At 41.8% G+C, this 19,413-nt stretch overlaps 1 protein-coding gene across 1 annotated transcript; it reads left to right on the top strand.

Annotated features, from left to right (window-relative positions):
• The first annotated feature begins 1,543 nt into the window (after positions 1-1,543).
• Positions 1,544-18,082, top strand: LOC118779207 (adenosine deaminase-like). The gene is made up of 11 exons (XM_036531182.1): positions 1,544-1,636; positions 5,307-5,368; positions 6,116-6,238; positions 9,038-9,181; positions 10,074-10,189; positions 11,177-11,301; positions 13,742-13,813; positions 14,874-14,975; positions 17,230-17,297; positions 17,487-17,616; positions 17,734-18,082. The coding sequence occupies exons 1-11, from the start codon at positions 1,586-1,588 to the stop codon at positions 17,830-17,832; spliced, it is 1,092 nt and encodes a 363-aa protein (XP_036387075.1). The 5' UTR covers positions 1,544-1,585; the 3' UTR covers positions 17,833-18,082.
• Positions 18,083-19,413: the final 1,331 nt, after the last annotated feature.

Raw genomic sequence — 19,413 nt, forward strand, 5'->3', positions numbered from 1 at the left:
ACGCTACAGGGCCTCATCTAACTCTGTTCTTTGCGCAACACCACTGCCTTAGTTATGAGCACAGCTGTCGGAGATCAGGGAACTGCACCTAAAACAGTCCTGTATCTCCAAGTCCTCATTCTCCAAATGAAAATAGTTCCATTGGATAATTTTGTTATAGGTGTAGCCATGCAGACAGGAGAGAAGAGAAGGAATGCCAAATCTTCAACCTATAATTGCATAGACCACAGTTTCAAAACAAGCAGGCATCGCACAAACAAATCACATTGCACGCTCATGGCTGCAAGTTCGAATGCAAGAACACATACTGGCTTATGAAGCACTGAGACTTAATTTCACAATTCTGTTGTCCTTCTGCAACTTGAAAATCGAGTCACCAAATTGGCAGCAATAAAAGCGTACGTGTTTTATTGAAGCAGTCCTAACAGACTTTTTCATGCATTTATTTATTTAAAGTACTTTTATTTAATTATTGCAGTGGTAAAGGGCTCCTGAATGAAAAACTGAGGGGGATTTATCAAACCATAGGCGGGGGTGGTTCTCCACCAGATGGCAACCTTGTCTCAACGTCGAAGCCCTGAGAGCACTGCATAGTAGACCTTGAACTTGATTTCCTTCTACCCTGCCACCCACCTCTGCATGTTGACAGTAAATAACCCTCATACATATTTGCAATACACAATGACCACACCCACAAACAAAAAAAAAAAAAAGTGCAGTGCATCAGAATGCAGGAATGTAATCAGGGTATCAGCACTGTGAAATATCCTGAAATATTAGTACACAGTTGGAGAGAGGGCGGTGACACAGGCTCAACCTGATGTTTAGTGTATCACTGTAATGTCAGCTAGACAAAGGTGGTCACAGAACCTGCCTCCCATAAGTCAAAGGTTACAAAATGACAATAAAGTCATCTTGTGCAATTCATATACACGTGTTTTATGTGCCGAGATCACTAAACTTTGGGTTAAAAACAAAACTGACTTCCTTCCTCTGCAATCTGTGTTCTGACAGTGATAGTCTCTCCGCCCTTGTTGGTCACTGGAGACTTTGTACACTTCCCCCACTAAACTAAGAATTCCAGAGATTAGGCCCAGGATGTGAGAATACCCCAAATAAATTCCGGGATAACAGTATTTCATTAGCTGTGGAAAGAGCATCTGGTGTTCTGCTAAATCAGTTAACTTGTCACAGGGATTGAATAGTGTTGTGCTCACACTCACTGGTCTGTCAGTGTCGTTAGCCTGGTCTGACACTGTTGCCCATTCATCTTGAATGGACACACTTCTGTTATTTTGTGTTGGAAATCGCTCTGGATTAGAGCGTCTACTAAATGTAATGTAATGTAATATACAGCACGACTGCCCACTGAGATTTACTGGTTCGAAACATACAATTGCCTCATGCAGCGTGCGCTATCACGATGTCGAAACTTTCAAAGCGAGGGCTTAACCCTGAGTACCTCTCTTACTCAGCTAGTGGGCTGGAATAAATCTGATGTCAGCGGGTGCAGCATGTTATAAGAAGAAGTGCAAGTCGGCCACGCTCAGATTGCGCTCTCAGCCCGCGCACTTTCTGTTTCATTATGGCAGACCAGTCCATCAGTACTCCGCAAGCGGCATTTAACAAGCCTAAGGTAAGAAAAGACGGATAGCGTCCTTCTGAAACAAGCGACCAACGTGGTTAAAATTTTACGTTTAAGAAAGGAATAAAGTGTAAGAAAAAAGTATCGCGCTTTCCCATTACACAGTCACCTGTGTGCATATAAGATTTTAATATCGGTATCTTTTACTATTCATTAACCAGACGGAATGCTTCGCCGTCAGTTAAAATTCCGTGGAACAAAATAAGTCTGTACTTTATCATAGCATTGAGCACATAGGTGAACACTATCGCACATTTACGCGCTCACACACGTCAGAGAAAACTGGTTACAAAAAGTGTCAACGTTACGTTTAACCATACATGAAGTGAGGGTAGGGGTAGGCATCCGCGATGAATTAGTTTAAGTTCAGTTACGAGCAGCGGCTGCCTCTGCCACAGAGGAAGCAGTGGTTTTAACGAAGCTAAAACGCAGGAAGGAAGCATCCGTTGTATTAAACAGTTTAAGTTCAGTCTGTATAACATTAAGAATACCTGTACCGCATTGATCTGTGAGAAACAATGTCATTTTTTTATGATAAATGTGGTGTTAATTGATGATCCATGAGTGATCATCAATAATTCACCAGCGCGGTTGTGATTTAGCAATGTCTAAGTGGACTTCTGTCAGTAATTGTCACTGAACTCCCCCGCAGGTATTTGTATTAATGCTTACCTGAAACCTTTGAAAACCAACATAAAAACATCAAGGTCCTAGAAGCATCTTCAAAGCTTTTTTTTTCCCGTGAGATTGACAGCATAATTTTTAAAGGGCAAATTGAAAAGAATGGATTCTGTCTAATCCATTTCCCTAAATCTAGGGACAGAATCATAACATGTCTTGCTAAAACAATTTTTTCCCACAAGATACATATGTATCATAATGACCAAGAGCTGCATACACAATAAAACAGTCCCATTGCATTCTGCTACAATAATAATTGTAACAAATAAATCTTCATTGATGAAATGTGGTAGAGATGAGATGAGATGATGCAGAATTGAGAATAGATTGAACTGCACCATAGGGGTCTGTACTGTTCCTGTATGATTGTTTGAATCTCTTAAAGTTGCGAATAGTGCAAACACTACACTGCCAAGGTGAACAAGGAAGTGAGAAGTAATATTTTAAGCTTCTGTTCCTGACCAACACTAAACTTGTGACTGGTCAGCGTTCTCATTATATCACACCATGTTGTGTAATTTAGTCACTGAGCAGACATTCAGGGGAAATTGCACAGCTTGCACATTTTACTGGTGTTTACTGAAAGAAAAAAAAATATAGTAGGGACACAACTGCAGTGTCTCCCTGGTCAACGGAACCAGCCATCATCTGGTTATAAGTCCTGCCTTCCTAGCATGCGTTTTGGCATCGACCCTTCAGAGACATGAGGGAATATCACACCAGTGGTGGTACGGTGAGCCACACTGCTGTCACAAATTGCTACATTATTATTACTACATCACATTATTTTCATTTAGCTGATGCTTTTCTCCAGAATGACTTACATACAATAGGTTACAATTTTATCAGCTGGATATTTTTTGAGGCAGTTCTGGGTTAAGTACTTTGCCCAAGGGTACAGCAGCAGTACAATCACACATCTCCCATTTAAAGCCGCTGCATTCCGCCCTGCTATCCACGCAAGCGTGCACCCGTGACTCAGTCTTCCCTCTCGTCTCTATGCTGTAAAGACCCGGCTGATTCCGGGAGAACAAAGAAATACCACTGTGTCCAAAACGTTGATTAAGTGCACATCTAAGAAGTTGTTGCAGTTACATTTCAGTTATGATTGAAAATGATTTTGAGCAACAGAAATGACAACCCGGTAGACCGTTGGGCTGCTTATCTTAGTGTTTTTGAGTATATGTTGTTTTGTGAGAGTAATTCAATCAAGCGAAGGATTAAAAATATGCATTGGCGATGGTTAACTAATAAATATGAATTTGAAACCCTTTCAATTACGCTGATATTGTGTAAAAGACTATGTTCAGATTTCCCTCTATGCTGCTCTTCCATCACCCCTGCTTAACATCTCTTGCATGTGTACAGCCTAGACCATTTAAAAAATACAGTGGCCTTATGATTTTATCCCATTAGTCAATCTAGAGGCAGGCCAGGAAGAGAAAAAAAAGAAATGCGAAGATGAAAGACATGTCAGAATGAGGGAAAAAAAAAAGCAAACACTCTCCTGATTACAGCTTGTGTGATGCGACAGGCTTGGAGATGATCAGGACAGCACCCGGTTGTTGTGTACGACTGCAAACTGGCTTTATCACTGCCATCTGCCAGCATTGCACAGGTCCCTGGCTGCTGGCATGAGAGCAGCGTGCCCAGCACTCACTGGACCCGCTCTACAGCTTTAGCTTTTCACTCCAGCTGAGTGCGTGTGTGTGTGCGCGTGTGCGTGTGTGTGCGTGCGTGCGTGTGTGTGCGTGCGTGTGCACGCGTGCGTGCGTGTGTGTGTGCGTGCGTGCGTGCGTGCGTGCGTGCGTGCGTGTGTGCGTGCGTGTGTGCGCGTGTGTGCGTGCGCGTGTGCGTGCGCGTGTGTGCGTGCGCGCGTGCGTGCGTGCGTGTGCGTGCGTGTGTGCGTGCGCGCGTGTGCGTGCGTGTGTGCGTGCGCGTGCTCGTGTGTGTGTGCGCGCGTGTGTGTGTGCGTGTGTGCGTGCGTGTGCGCGTGCGCGCGTGTGTGTGCGTGTGCGTGCGTGTGCGTGCGTGCGTGTGTGCGTGCGCGCGTGTGCGCGTGCGCGTGTGTGTGCGTGCGTGTGCGTGTGTGTGCGTGCGTGTGCGTGTGTGTGCGTGCGTGTGCGTGCGCGCGTGTGTCCAGGCGCAGGCCTCCATAGGAGATGTGGTAGCAGTGCAACACATCGGTAAGGAACTGAAAGGTTGCTGGTTCAATTCCTTGCTGGGATCACTACTGCTATACCCTTAGGCATGGTACTAAACCCAGAATTGCCACAGTAAATAATGAGCTGCATAAATGGCTGAAATTGTAACCTATGTAAATCGCTCTGGATAACAGCATCTGCTAAATGGTGAATGAAAGATGGGCAGGAGGAGGAGGATGGGTAGGAGATGGGCAGCTTAATCAAAAAGTGTCTTTGTTCAGCTAATTCAGTGCTGAATAAGAGCAGTCTCCAGCTTTTATGTACTACTGCTAAAATATATTATTTTTCAGGCTGGACAGCGTAAAACACACCTAGATTCTCTGAATTCTGTTTTGACAATCGGAACATTGTTTTGAAACCATTGCAAAACCTGCTGGTTTGCATGGTAATCTGCATCTGTGGCTTGCTATTTATGTGCAGTGGGTGACATTTTCTCATTCAACATCTGTGTACATGTCATGTGTGCCAAATACTTTTTTTTTGGGAATCACTTCATCCGACAGGTGAATTCCATGTGATGTGTTTAAAGTGTATACAGTATTTGTGCATGATTGTTTTGTAAGGCTGATGTGTTTAGTCATAATTTTTGAACATTGATTCTATGTACTGGCCTTGTGAATACGACTTTTGCTCTGTTGCTTGATATTGTTTTGTCATTTCACTTCATTCAAGACCAGAATCATGCATCTGAAGTCCCAAAGATTCAGCTCTGGCTGAATATTAAGAGAATCCAAAAGATAAAACTGATTTACTTGTCATGTATTTTTTGTACTCAGGTGGAGCTGCATGTTCACCTTGACGGTGCTATCCGACTAGACACCATTCTGGATGTTGCACGGTAAGTGAAATATACTGCGTGTGTGTTTGTTTCTGTATGTTACCTATATTACACTTAAAGTGCAGGCTTACTTGATTGTGAAACTGATCGCAGAGCTTCTTCCTGTGAAGAAAGTGAAAGACGGTTGCACAGAAACCAGTAAAATATGATTAACTGAAGCCTTGTCACCGGGTTAGATTAAATATTTATTCAACCTTGAACGATAAAGACTTTGAAATGGTCTTACAGGTCTCTTTGAACCACAGCCAGCACACCCTATTCATAGGAAAGAGGGCTGCCACCAGCTTCACAATCAAGTAATTCTGCCTATCTGGCAAGAATTCAGAGTGTCAGCTGCTGTGCAGACACAAGTACCTTTGGCTACTTAAGCATTTGAACTGAGATTGTTAAATTGGTGGGTGTGTGTGTGTGTGTGTGTGTGTGTGTGTGTGTGTGTGTGTGTGTGTGTTTTTGTTTTTTGTTATCATCTTTAACTTTGGCACTCATTGCGCTGTTTTTGAATTTGGATCTTGTTAGTTGCCCTATACCCTGTAGTTGTATAAAATTAGCTAGTACTGCGTCTTCAGACAGACTTTGCTCTCAGCTGAGAACTACGGTCTCATTGTGGAACTGTACGCATCCTGTCCCCGTACTGTCCCTATACTTACTGTATGCACTTTTGTACGTCGCTTTGGATAAAAGCGTCTGCTAAATAAATAAATGTAAATGTGGTTCTGAGCGGCACGCTTGTCTGACTGTGCGTTGCAGGAGGCGAGAAATAGCGCTACCTGCAGACACACCCGAAGGCCTGGCGCGCTTTGTTACCCTTCAGCAGCCCTCCTCCCTCACCGATTTCCTCAGCAAATTCGGCCAGTACATGCACGTCATTGCGTAAGTCCCGCCCGGCTCCTGATGTCTCCGCAGTGTCTGCACCGGCTTCCGGTCAGTCACATTACTGTCATTTTACAGACACTCTTATTATCCAGAGCGACTTACATAGGTTACAGTGTTACATGCTATCCATTTATACAGTTGGATATTTACCGAGGAAACTGTTAAGCACCTTACCCAAGGGTACAGCAGCAGTGCCCCAGTGGGGGATCGAACCCACAACCTTTCAGTTTACGAGCCTGGCTCCCTACCACTATGCTACACTGCTGTAAAGAGGACAGTGGGCTAAAAAAAGAGGGGTTACCATCAGCCTCTCACTTTCACATTCTAAACACATATTTATAATTATAGTACCAGCAAAGGTGTAAAGCAGATCCTGCAGGTCACTATATTATAACTAGCATTTGATGCGTTGTGTAGGTCAGAGCACTGGGCTCTGGACCTGAGGGACATGGACCAGATACCTGGTAAGAGAATGGTATCGCACCCTTGAACAAAGTACTTTCTTAACGTAGTAGAAGTCCAGGTGAGGGTTTCTTTGTCTTAATATAAGTCGCTCTGGATAAGAGTGTCTGCCAAATGACAATGTGATGTAACGAAGCTTATGAAGTAATTAGCAAATTGTTATTGCAATTTTCTTTATTTACTGTTGAATTTGCCCTTTATACTGATGGATGTCAGATATTTTCTGTGGTTAAACCACTTGTTTTTCAGAAAAGTGCTGTAGTAAGGGCGAGATAAAATACAGGAAACAAGTGAGCTTGAAACTGTGGAACTATACATTTCACGAAGAACATTTTAAGTTGCTTGGCTTGAACAGCAAGTGCGTTCATTTAACTAAGGTCAACCATCTACGGCTCATTCCCTTTTGATCACATCAAATTGCTGCACCCTCTCTCTTTTGTCGAACCAGTAAGCCTGGTTAACCGTCCAGGACTCCTCACAAATCCACTTACTTTCTGCCTCTTATCCTGTTCCCCGCATTGCGCATTACATTACATTATTGGAATTTATCAGACAACACTCTTATCGAGAGCGACTTACATAGGTGGCAATTTCACATGTTACCCGTCTATACAGCTGGATATTTACTGGGGCAATCCTGGGTTAAGTACCTTGCCCAAGAGGAACAGTAACAGTGCCTCAGTGGGGGATCAAACCTGTAGCCTTTTCGTTACAAGCACTGCGCCTTGCCACTGTGCCACTGATACACTGATACACAATTAAAGAGAATTGCATAATTGATAATACACACATTGATAGTACATCATTGGAAAGTACAGCTAATGATTGCGTGACAAAATCAGAACACACACACACACACACACACACACACACACACACACACACACACACCCAACCTACCCCTTTTGTACACAGCACAGTGCCTTTTGTAATATTTATCCTTCTTGGTCATGAGTATGTGTTATACTGTAAAACCAAATCACTCCTGAATCTGTCACTGTCACATGTCGCCCCCCCCACCCCCCCCACTTTGTACATACCCAATTCGATGTGGATCATTCCCCACCCTCACCAGATCTCTGGAATGGTGTTAATGCAGGCTGCGTTTGGGAAAATGTCAGAATGCAGAAGAGTGCCTTGTGGGTCATGGGAACTGTCAGAGTTTCAATGTTGCTTATTCTGCTTATGTACTTCTCTTTAAAAATCCTTTTTAAAATTTATAAATTTGATATCCAGAGTCAGTCTTGTTGCTCTACGGTGGAGCTTAAATAATGTTCTTATTGTGTGGTGCTCAGAACTTGACATAATGTTACTGTATTCAGTGTACTAAAGATAAACTGCATGTATTTATACTCAGAACTTAGGCAAATAGGATACTGTGATATAAAACACTTTTTTGCTTCAGCACAATGTCTGATTGTCAGTGTAACTTAGTCACCCAGTACTGATGTCTGTCCTTCCTGACATATTTTATGTTGTCTGTTCCACAAGTGCAAAGTGTTAAGATTCCAGCCTAATGGTATCCTATAACATACTCCTAGAATAAAGCCCCTCTCATAAAGAAAGGCTTACAGTAAAAAAGAAGCATTATTTATTGGGCCTTCAAACACCCACACAAGCTACTGTAGCTATATTTGGCTGTTGTGAGATTTTAACTGTTAAACTGTTACAACAGTCATATTTACATGCTGGTACAAGTGTTTTCGAGGCCATGTGATCTTTGCTGTGTCCAGAGCCATCTTGTTTTGGAACATCTGAGTAAGTGTAGGGTGGTTTCCTCCCTACAGAGATAATAGAAGCATCACAGTAACCGAAATTAAGAAAGAACCTGTTGCAGGTGAACATTCTCTCAGAAAGGGCTAAAAGGATCAGCCGTTGAGGCGTTAGGAGTGGCTTTCTCACAGCAACACACAATGGCTGGTGGGATTAAATCTTTTTTCTGTGACATGACACAGCAACATGAACAATTCAGCTCAAAGGAATCAGTGCATTGCAGTGTCCCTACATCATGGACTGGGCTGGGTTGCAAGGCTTTTTATTTCATTAAGATTCTGTAACGACATCTCTAAACAAATCACCCAATGTTCTCTGTAGGCACATAGCAATGTCATGTCATTTGGTCCTTAGTGAAGCTAAGTCCAATGATATAGTGGCCTTAAGTCAACACTTAAAGCTGCACCTGTGAAAAGCTTTTCCATACAATTACCAGGACAATTTAATCTTTTTTGACCTCAATTATAGTTGAACAAACCTGATACAGGAAGTGCTGGTGTCCTTAATTACATGTACAGCAGCATGAAACTTGAGCTGCTAATAAACCTCGTCTCTCCGCAGGGGTGACAGGGAAGCAATCAAAAGAATAGCCTGTGAGTTTGTGGAGTCGAAAGCCAAAGAAGGAGTGGTATACGTGGAGGTGAGGTACAGTCCACACCTTCTGGCCAACAGTAAAGTAGACCCTATACCCTGGAACCAAAAAGAGTAAGTTTGCAGTTTGTCCATCTCCCATGTTTGGGTGCCACCTACCAGTTTTTTCCAATGTGATTACGCAGGATCAGTGATATTGCTCTTATCAGTTACGTCACTCAGTTAAATTCACTTCAACAGGCCCAAGCAAATAGTATTTTGTTTATAATTGTAATACTGCCATAATTCTATTAATATAATAAATATCGATACAATTATATTAAATATGTTTTTCTAGTCACAAAGCTAGAAAAAGGGACAAAGGGAATTCTTATGGAAGTAATTAGAGTTATTGAGTATATTCTTTATTTTAATAATCCTTCATGCTCTCGTTTTAAATTTTTTTGAGGTGTTGAGCAATGACCATCCTTCAGAGGGTTTTGGTCAGTCCAGTGTGCAGCATCACATTACATCACATCATTTAGCAGATGCTCTTACCCAGAACAACTTCCAAATAACTACTCTTAGCATAGTGATGTACTTATCGAGAAGTATTACAAGAGGTCAGTAAGATACTGAGTGCTAAACCAGTGTAGAGTGCTTTTTATAGAAAATAAAGATAGATAGATAGATAGATAGACAGATAGAGAGGAAGGTAGACTAGAGAGACAGCTAGAAAAGATGAGTTTACAGCTCTCTCTCGAAGACGCCCAGAGAGTCTTTTGCATTCCCGTATCTTCCCGTCGAAATTCGTACATCATTGCCTTCACTATGGCCTACAGCTGCAATGAGCTGGCAGACAAAGAAAACCAGAGAGGGAAGTTCCCAGAGCCTCTGTTGTAAAACTCCCAAAAGACAGGGCCAGCTGAAACTCGTCAGGAAGCCTGCAGTGCGCTTCCTTGGCTCCTGGACCCATTTCCGTGAGATTTGCTTTACTGACATTTTCCGTGTCTCCCCCCCCCCCCAGAGGCGACCTGACCCCAGACGAGGTGGTGGATCTGGTGAACCAGGGACTGAGCGAGGGAGAGAAGAAGTTCGGCGTGAAGGCCAGGTCCATTCTATGCTGCATGCGCCACCAGCCAAGTAACTCCCCCAGTCTTTCCTCTCCTGACCATCTGCCCCCATTCCCACTTTCAGCCCTGCTCCGATGTCCTGTCCAAGACTAGCATTCTAGGAGACACTGCATCTGCGTTTAGGAGCTGGCACGGAGCTCGGTCTGAAAATGCATTCTCTCATTTATCATTTACTTGCCTGGAAATGTAAGGGTTTGAATGATGTCTAAAAGTAGCGACGTTTAGAATTTGCCATAATTGGCAAGAAAGAAGGCCGAGTATGTAGCAAATTGGCCTGCTGCCAACCATCCTTAAGTTGTTAACTTGCTGAAGTCTGTTCTTTGGCAAGAGGATATTAAAGCATGTCTTGTCCACGTTTTACATTTTTACTGCAGAAAGCAGTACTGCAAGCATCCTCTCACGCAGATAAATGTGGTTTTCATTTACTGTAGATCAACACTCCATATATTACATTACATTTTTGTCATTTAGCACACATTCAGAGCTCTCATCCAGAGCAACTCCCAAAGTTACAAGGTCAAGTGCATCCAACAAAATGACACAGAACTTTACACAAAATAAGGGAACCAACAACCACAACCGCAGGTGTGAGCGTGGACCAGCACACATATACAACACAATATGCCAGACGGGAGGAGCTTCAACACACTGCTAAACTGAAACTTTCACATGTAATATGCTGTAAATTCTCTCAGATTCAATATTAGCCTACCAATTTGCTCTGGAGTGTCTAAATGTGAAAGTCAGCCATGCTGTGATGGTGGTGATGTTGTGATAAAGCTTGAATAATGTGGAAGTGTAAAAGAATGTATGAGAATGTACAGACTGTGGCTGTACAGCCATTTTTTAAACCTTCTGAACTGCATTTCAATGTTATACATGGATGTAGTTTTAAGACTGCACCTATTTGAGTGAGACATGAGATGATGTTAGACCCTTCTCTAATGTGTGTGTGTGTGCGCGCGCGCGCGTGTGTGCGCGCGTGTCTGTTGTGCAGACTGGTCCATGGAGGTGGTGGAGCTGTGTAAGAAGTATCAGAAAAAGGGGGTGGTGGCCATCGACCTGGCAGGAGACGAATCCCAGGACTGCACAGCACGTCCACAGCACAGGGAAGCCTTTGAGGTAAAGCCAACATAATAATAATAATAATAATAATAATAATAATTTAATAATGATTCATTATGAGGAAAGAGAATTACTAATCAAGCTATAAATCCATCATGCCATGAATCAATGATCTCTGAAGATGCACAATACTGGAAATACAATGTGTTTACAGAGTGACTTATTTCAGTCCACACTCAGTTAATGCAAGGCATAGCATTGTTTACCATTGACAAAAGTTATGCCTATGCCTATGTTCTGTAAGTGAAAATTGTCTGTACAAAACTATGCTGTGCCATACGGACAGCGTTTCCTTCCATTTATTCTTGTGTAAGCTTGTGCTCCATTTTAAACTGTATTAAAATGTCCCAGTGTGAGAAGATACCATTAGATGTACATGTATGTAGGAGCTGATGAATCCTGTGTAATTCATGGACAATCCTTTTCAAAATGAGAGTGGGAATGCATCCCATAATGGAGCACTGTGGTGGTCTGACCTGCTGGATCACCCCCTCTCTACATGACCAAGAAGTGACAGTAACATACCAAGCATTACTGCTTCCTTTCAAACCTTTAGACTTTTAAAACATTGTAGGAGGCTCACTTCACGAGATCTGTTGATTTGTGCTTTGTGTCAGCCCAGTGCTGTATGTTTCCTGGGTATTTGCCTCTGCAGGTCACAAAAAAGATATCACCCACAATCATTTATGCTTCAAGGATCGCTTGAAGCACATCAGGTCAATCAGTTGCCTGTGTGTTAGTCATCACCTCTGAGTTTTTAAAAAGAAAGCACAAGTTAAAGGCTTGTGTGGCCTTCATCTAAAATCTTTTCTGTTGAAAACAAGAGTTAACATCACTCAGAAACTATTGATGTGTGTAGTGTAGAAAATCTGAGTGAGGATGTTAGAGGGAGACTATAAACTTCATGTTTTTACTTTCTAATTACTTTAAGGGGTGAACAGAAGCTGGGGTGAACAGACACCATCAATTTTAATAGTACATTACATTAATATCATCTAGCAGATGGACATTCTTATCCTGAGAGATATAAAGGTTACAATGTTCACGTCTAGTTGTGAAAACAGAATTCAGAGAATCTTGGTGTGTTTGATGCTCTCCAGCCTGAAGCAAGAATCAATGTGTCTGTTCACAGTGAAATATGTCCTGTGTTGAAGCAGTTTGTGCAGACGACTGCTCCGTCTCACTGCGATAACTTGCAGGCTAGCCCTTAGCCGGGCCTCAGGGGCGTTTATTGTGGTGAAGAGGGGTCAAGAGACAGGGAAGATAGATAGCAGATAGCAAGGCAATTTCCTTTTTGGATCAATAAAGTACTAACAGTCAAGCATGTTAGGAATAGAGGTAGACAACATAAAATAAAGATAAAATAGGACAATAAATACTGCAACTGCCCTATTAAAGTAACAAGTTGCAGAATATCAGTAATTTCTGTACGTGAGCTTCTTGCACATATTGCACTTATAATATCGATAATATATTGCACATGAGGGGTTTCATTGGCAAGGTGGTGCAGTCCTCCAGCTCTTTAACAAGGTACAACTATTGAACTTGCCACGCCGTAAAATGACACAGCTAGCATTAAATGCTTTAAAGTACATGAACATTAAGCCCTCATAAGCCTGGTTTACAAATGTTTTTTGCTTACAATTCAAGCACTCTATAAGTGTCTGACGCCCAAACGTAGAAGAGAAACCACCCAAGCCCTCCTAGCTGATTACTATGAATGTCTTCGGGAAGTTTCCCCAAACATGCCATTACACTGTGGCCATTGTTTAGCGAAAACCATATGTCAGTTGAATAATAATTATAAAATGTGTACACACTAACCTCTGTGGTTATGATTAGTGGGATGGAGAGGAGTGCCAAGATAAACTTTAAAATTTCTTTCTTGGTATTTGGGTCCATTAACTAGCTGAATGGTTTTCAGAATTGGACTTGCTCATCATCCTTATCACCTTGGTTTCAGGTTGGTTTTGATTCATGGCTGTGAGGGTTAAGTACCAGTCTAAAAATGTGGGAAACCTTAAAGGGAAGGAGCACAGCGTTACTTTGTGGAAAATATCCCACAGCAATGATAACATTTGCAATTGGATTGCTGTTGTGAAAATACCACACTCGTGTTTAGATGTTTTCGGTCATTTATAACATGAAGATAGAGGAGCATTTGGAGAAAAACTCTAGCCTTCAGAATAATTAGCCATGCTTCCAAGTGCAGAAATACCTGCACATAGAAACAGACAGTCCTGCTGTTGATCTGCACCCTCAAGCTGTAGAGATGAGCGTCTCCTCTGATGCTCAGAGCTTTGCATCAGCGTGCTAGCACTTGTGCAGCTAGAGAAATTTGTCAGTTCTCAACAGAACTCCTACAGAATATGATGTAATCATTAGGCAGTAGACAATCCCTGTGGCTGACTCAACTAATGGGTGATGATGTCAACAGGAAGCGGTGAGGAGTGGGATCCACAGGACGGTTCACGCAGGGGAAGTGGGCCAGGCGGCAGTTGTTAAAGAGGTGAGTATCATCCCAGCTTTCATCTTGACAGTTAGCATATCTTATCCAGAGTGACTTACATAGATTGCAGTTTCATCCAATTATAGAGCTGCATATTTACTGAGGCAGTTGTGGGTTAAGTGCCTTGCCTAAGGGAACAGCGGCAGTGCCCCAGCTGGGAATGGAACCAGCAACCTTTTAGTTACAAACCCTGCTCCTTACCAAGGGATGCTCCATTCAAGGGACAATGCTAGGGAGACAGGGGCTAAAGGTAGAAGTGAGTATGGTGCATCTTCAGGAAGACAGCTTTTGGCTAAACAGCATTCACGGTCAAGGCAGCAGGGACATGGAATTAAGTACCCACTAACAGAGTATCTAGTGTCTATAGTGTCGATTTTTTTTTTAATCGAGTTTGGCTTAAGACCACCCAGTCGCAAACATTAGCCTTTGTTATGGCTACTTGCTCCATGATAAATGTAATGTCCTTTTCCATCCATCCTTTTTTTTTTTTTTTTGTGAATGTTGTATATTCATGTTGTAATGTTGCGACATGATGCTTCCTGCTTGTAATGTGTTTTAATGCGATTCCTGTTGAAGGACTACATACTCAAATTAGCTTCATAGCTAAATATGGTGTAACTAATGGTGTTGTGTATGGTTCTTGCTAAATAAACTAAACCAAACCACACCATACCACACCACTACACCACATCTTTACAAGATGTTCTGGAACAAACCTGACCAAGTCCACAACTAAGAAAATACCCTCGGTACTAGGAAGAGATAGACCTCTCTGTCTGCGGTGATCTACTCGGTGTCCCAATAAGCTTCTCACACTGATGAACACAGTGGCCTACAACCATAACGTGTTAAAGTAATTATTTAACTAGAATTGCATGCTGCATTACCAGCTTTCTCAGGACCCTTTTGCAAGGTTATGGAAGCCACATTTTTCATACAAACCATGTCATGGTTACAGTGAAATGGTTTTGTACTCAGTGAAAAGGCAGCAAAGAACAGACAGAAGTGGGGAGGGGGTGGATTTTAAAGTCTGTGTGTGGAACTCTATATTCCCTTCTAGGCAGTGGAAGTCTTGAAAGCTGAGCGAATCGGGCATGGCTATCACACCATAGAGGACGGGGCTCTGTACAAGAAGCTGCTTAAACAGAACATGCATTTTGAGGTGAGTTTGAGAAAAGCAGCATGAACTGATTTCATCTCATAGAAGACCTACGGGACCTGGGGTCGCTTTTTGATGTTGACACCAGTTCTGAAGCTCAAAAGCCTTGCTACACCCTTTATATCTAATGTAAACAAAATTAAACTTTTTTATATAGCTCTGTGTCTTTAATTTGCTGCATTTTTCACACTAAATGTCATACCAAGAGTTGGACTGAATAAATGCAGTCAATCAATTGTGAAATGATTTTTTGTGAAAGTTATAACCATTGGGGGTGTAATGCAAAGCTGCAGGTTGTGTAGCCTTATAGTGGCATCAATACTGCTTAGAGGGTAAAGAGTCCACTCCACTATCCAGTATATTAACAGATCACTGCACAGACATGGAAACCAGAAATCTACCATCATTTGGTAGTGAGTTTTAAGATAATTGCAGTGCAGTTTCTGGACCCCTTTATGAATCTTGTTTGACTGTCATTGGTGCCATTATGGACCAGCACTGTGGAGCAGATGTCTGATGGTAATGACCAAGACTCCTCTAACAGGAGTAATTGGGTTGGGGTGGGGGTTAGACAGCGGTCAGAAATGTTTCAACCCTGTGCATTGTGACTACAATCCTAAGAAATCCTGTATAATATATATAAATTTAGATGACGTGTATGCGCGTGTGTGTGTGTGCGCGTGCGTGTGTGTGTGCGTGTATATAAGGATTGTCAGTTGATAAAAAAAAAAAAAAAAAACTGTTTATGCTGGCTGGGTGGTAAATTGTGTGGTTTGGACAGAATGTTCTGCAACATAGTGCAGAATGTACCAACATAACAAAAATTGATAACCAGATAAATCAACACTTTTTGTTCTATGCAACCAAACACAAAAAATGGAAAATTACAGACCTTATCTGCATATGTCAAAAGATGTCTGGGTTGGTGGTAAATTGTGTGGTTTGGTCAGAATGTTCTCAGCAACATAGTTCAGCATGCACCAATTGAAAAAAAGAGCGATAATCAGATGCAGAACTTCCTCTGGTGTTCTATACAGCCAGACAAAAAAAAATGGAAAATTACAGCCCTGATGTATGTGTCAAAGATGTCTTATTTACGATCATGCCTTTAAATCTGCCAAATGCATAAACGTTTTTTAATTTTTAAATTATAAGTAAAAAGGATTGTTGGGTCTGCAGTGACCTCTGGTGGTCTGGAGTTGTAATGCACTGGAATGAACTTGGACACTAATGTACTTACAACGATGATGCACACTGAAGTTATTGAAGTTACTTTCAACATTGCCTTTTCTTTTCCTTTTTAACATTGGAATATGTGTATAGAATCTGTAAATTCTTCCAAAAAAAAAAAAAAAATAGCTGGGTGATCCACCCTGAATATGCAATTCATTTTTTAAATGGGTGCCTGTGTGTCCATTCTAACTTGACAATTAGATTTTCTTTTAGCAGACACTCTAATCCAGAGTGACATCCAGTTTTATCCATTTATACAGCTTGAGGTTTGCTGAGGTGCTGCTGTGGGTTGGGTACCTTGCCCAGGGATACAACAGCAATGCCCCAGTGGGGAATCGAGCCAGCAACCTTTTGTTATGAGCGCTGCATTACCACTGCACCACACTGCTGCCCCAGACTGGGCACACTAAACAGCCACGGTGATAAAACTACAGGAGTGTGCTGTAAGGTTCCATCTGGGGTGTAATTTAAGGTGTTTGTTTGCAGTCAAGTTAATTCCACACATGACCTACAGCATCTTCAATATCATTGCATGTTGACCTCATGGCAAGTGCAATTTTTTTATGAAAGGTCTTTATTATCAGTACTAGTAGTAGTACCTGATAATTCCATTTAGTTGATATGGGAAAGTAGTTTTGTGACATTTACTATAACCAACATGGGAGGTGTCTGGAAGTCTGGTCTGACACTGTTGCTCATAAGGATTTAAAGGATGTGCTTTTGTGCTGGAAGTCATTCTGGATAAGAGTATCGGCTAAATCATACGAATGAAATGTACTGTAATGTAAAGGAGTGGAACCAGACCAAACAAGCCAAGAACTGAACTTCAGTTTCTCATGGTGCAGCAAATGGTTACTAAGAGACTCAGATTGCCTCCATCTGGTACCAGACAGAGCAGCAACTAACTGTGTGGCTCAAAGCTGAGAACAGTCTTAAAAACTCACAGCTCACGGTCAGAGAGGTGGGTGCAAGTGTTTGACAGTGACGGCATGCCCTCTAATGATTCACTGATCTTTGACTCCAGGTTTGTCCAATATCTAGTAAGTTTACAGGAGCCTGTGACCCAGATTTCACCAAACATCCCCTCATCAGGTGAGCCCCTCTCTGCCCGACACCACAAGCGATCCGTTACCTCAGACTGCAGTATCTGAGCTGAGTGTGCAACCGCTTGTTCCGAAGGTCATTAAGTGCATAAAAATATGACTTTACTTTTTAAACAGATCTGCTTGCAAATGAAATTCTATTTTAATTGAATTCTGGGGATGTGGTGTGCTTGTCCAGGTTTAAAGAGGATGAGGCCAACTACTCTTTGAACACCGATGACCCTTTGATATTCAACTCCACCCTGGACACAGACTACAATACTGCCCAGGAGTACATGGGATTTACAGAGAATGAATTCAAAAGGCTGGTAAGATTTCATATTGACTCTGCATTTGATCTCTCCACAATATCTCTGCGCTATATTCACATTGAGTGGATTGAGTTTAGATTCAAAGAGTTGTTTCTTCTTGATTTATTCCTTCAGAATTTAAATGCCGCCAACTCCAGTTTCCTGCCGGAGAAAGAGAAGGGTGAGCTTGTGAACCATTTGCGCAGTGCTTATGGAATGGTGAACAACCTTTGAAGGGACCACTGACACACAGCACAGATACCCACTGTTTAAGCATGATTTCAACGGGAACAAGATCATGGATTATGATGCGAAAGAATTTTGGGCCTTTTATTCCAGTGCAGATATCCAACTCTGACGCACACACACACACACACACACACACACACACACACACACACACACAAATTCTATATTTTCCTCATTTTATATGTAGTACATTTTATACAGTACTTAAGCAAACTAAATTCTTACATCTCCTGTAGGCAACCAAAGAACTTCCTTATAATCTGTGCATATTATTTACTGTACTGTAGAAAATGCCAAAGCATTATGTTCAAAAACTTCTCAAAAGTGCCTTGAACACAACAGTGCAAAGGGCTTACATATTTATGCATCTGATGTTACAAGACTCTTTTTACTTAGACGTCTTACATTTATTCCATAAACGCATTGTTTTTTTCCCTTTTCTTTTCATATTCTACGGTATATATATGGCCTCCTTTAAGGCTTAAAATGGCTGGCTCCATTCACTGCTTTGCACAATTTACACTGTAACAAGGATGAGCAGGTGATGCCTATTCATGTCTAGATCCCCTGGCATCTCATCCATAATATTTTATGCGTTTCTGCGTTTATGATATGACATGCATCGCATTCAAATTATAATGCAGATGCCAAAAACAGCTGTCAAATAGTTTGATCTAATTATAAAATTAAAGCTGCATACGCACAGATTATTATGGAAAAATAACGTTTCAGCCCCTGTAACGGAGCTACCTGTCCATTATGGAATGTATTCCAAATTACAGGTCGTGAACACACAGAAAGACTAGAATAATAGAAAAGACTAGAAAGACTATGTGGTTTTATTGTATACAGAGACAAATGGCAGAGGGTACCTATTCCAATGCAGGGCACACTGAATTGGGAGCAGACGCACCAATGGGGGTTTCAAAGTTGTTTGATAATGTATTAGCAAGGAAAAAGTCACCATTAGGATGGCTCTTTATTTTTATATATACACACACTTTTTTTTTTTTTTTAACTTTGTAATGTGCAGGAATATTGCTACCTAGCTAAGACCAATTTACCGCGTATGTATGTGTTGAAGTGTCTTTTCTGAATTTCTGAGAGCAACCAGAACAAAAGGGGGGGGGGGGGGGTGGGGGGGGGGGGTGGGGGTGACGCTGTTTCAAATTATTGGTATTTATGTGTATTTTTACCGCCAGGGAACAGTTCATTCTTTGCCGTATAATTACTGAATGTGTACAGTCGGAAATTGTGTCTTTTTTTTAACTTGGGGCTATAGTGCATAAGGTAGCACGTCTATTGTAATGGAAAATGAAATACTTAAGGACTTTCTTTTACAATGGTAAAATTAGTTTACATCTTTGTTAAAGGAAGTCAGTCGTGTTAGTTTCTCTTAGGTAGCCATCAGGTATAATAGCCACACATTTACTACCATTTGAGGGTTGGTTGGATGCAGGCTTGGCGCCAGGAGAGAATACAGAGATGTGCAATTGCAATCCACAGGGGTGCACAAAAAGTCATAAATACTATGTAGACATCGGGATATAAAGAGACAACTGGGGG

The sequence above is a fragment of the Megalops cyprinoides genome, chromosome 6 (genome assembly GCF_013368585.1).
Source record: "Megalops cyprinoides isolate fMegCyp1 chromosome 6, fMegCyp1.pri, whole genome shotgun sequence".
Taxonomy (NCBI): domain Eukaryota; kingdom Metazoa; phylum Chordata; class Actinopteri; order Elopiformes; family Megalopidae; genus Megalops; species Megalops cyprinoides.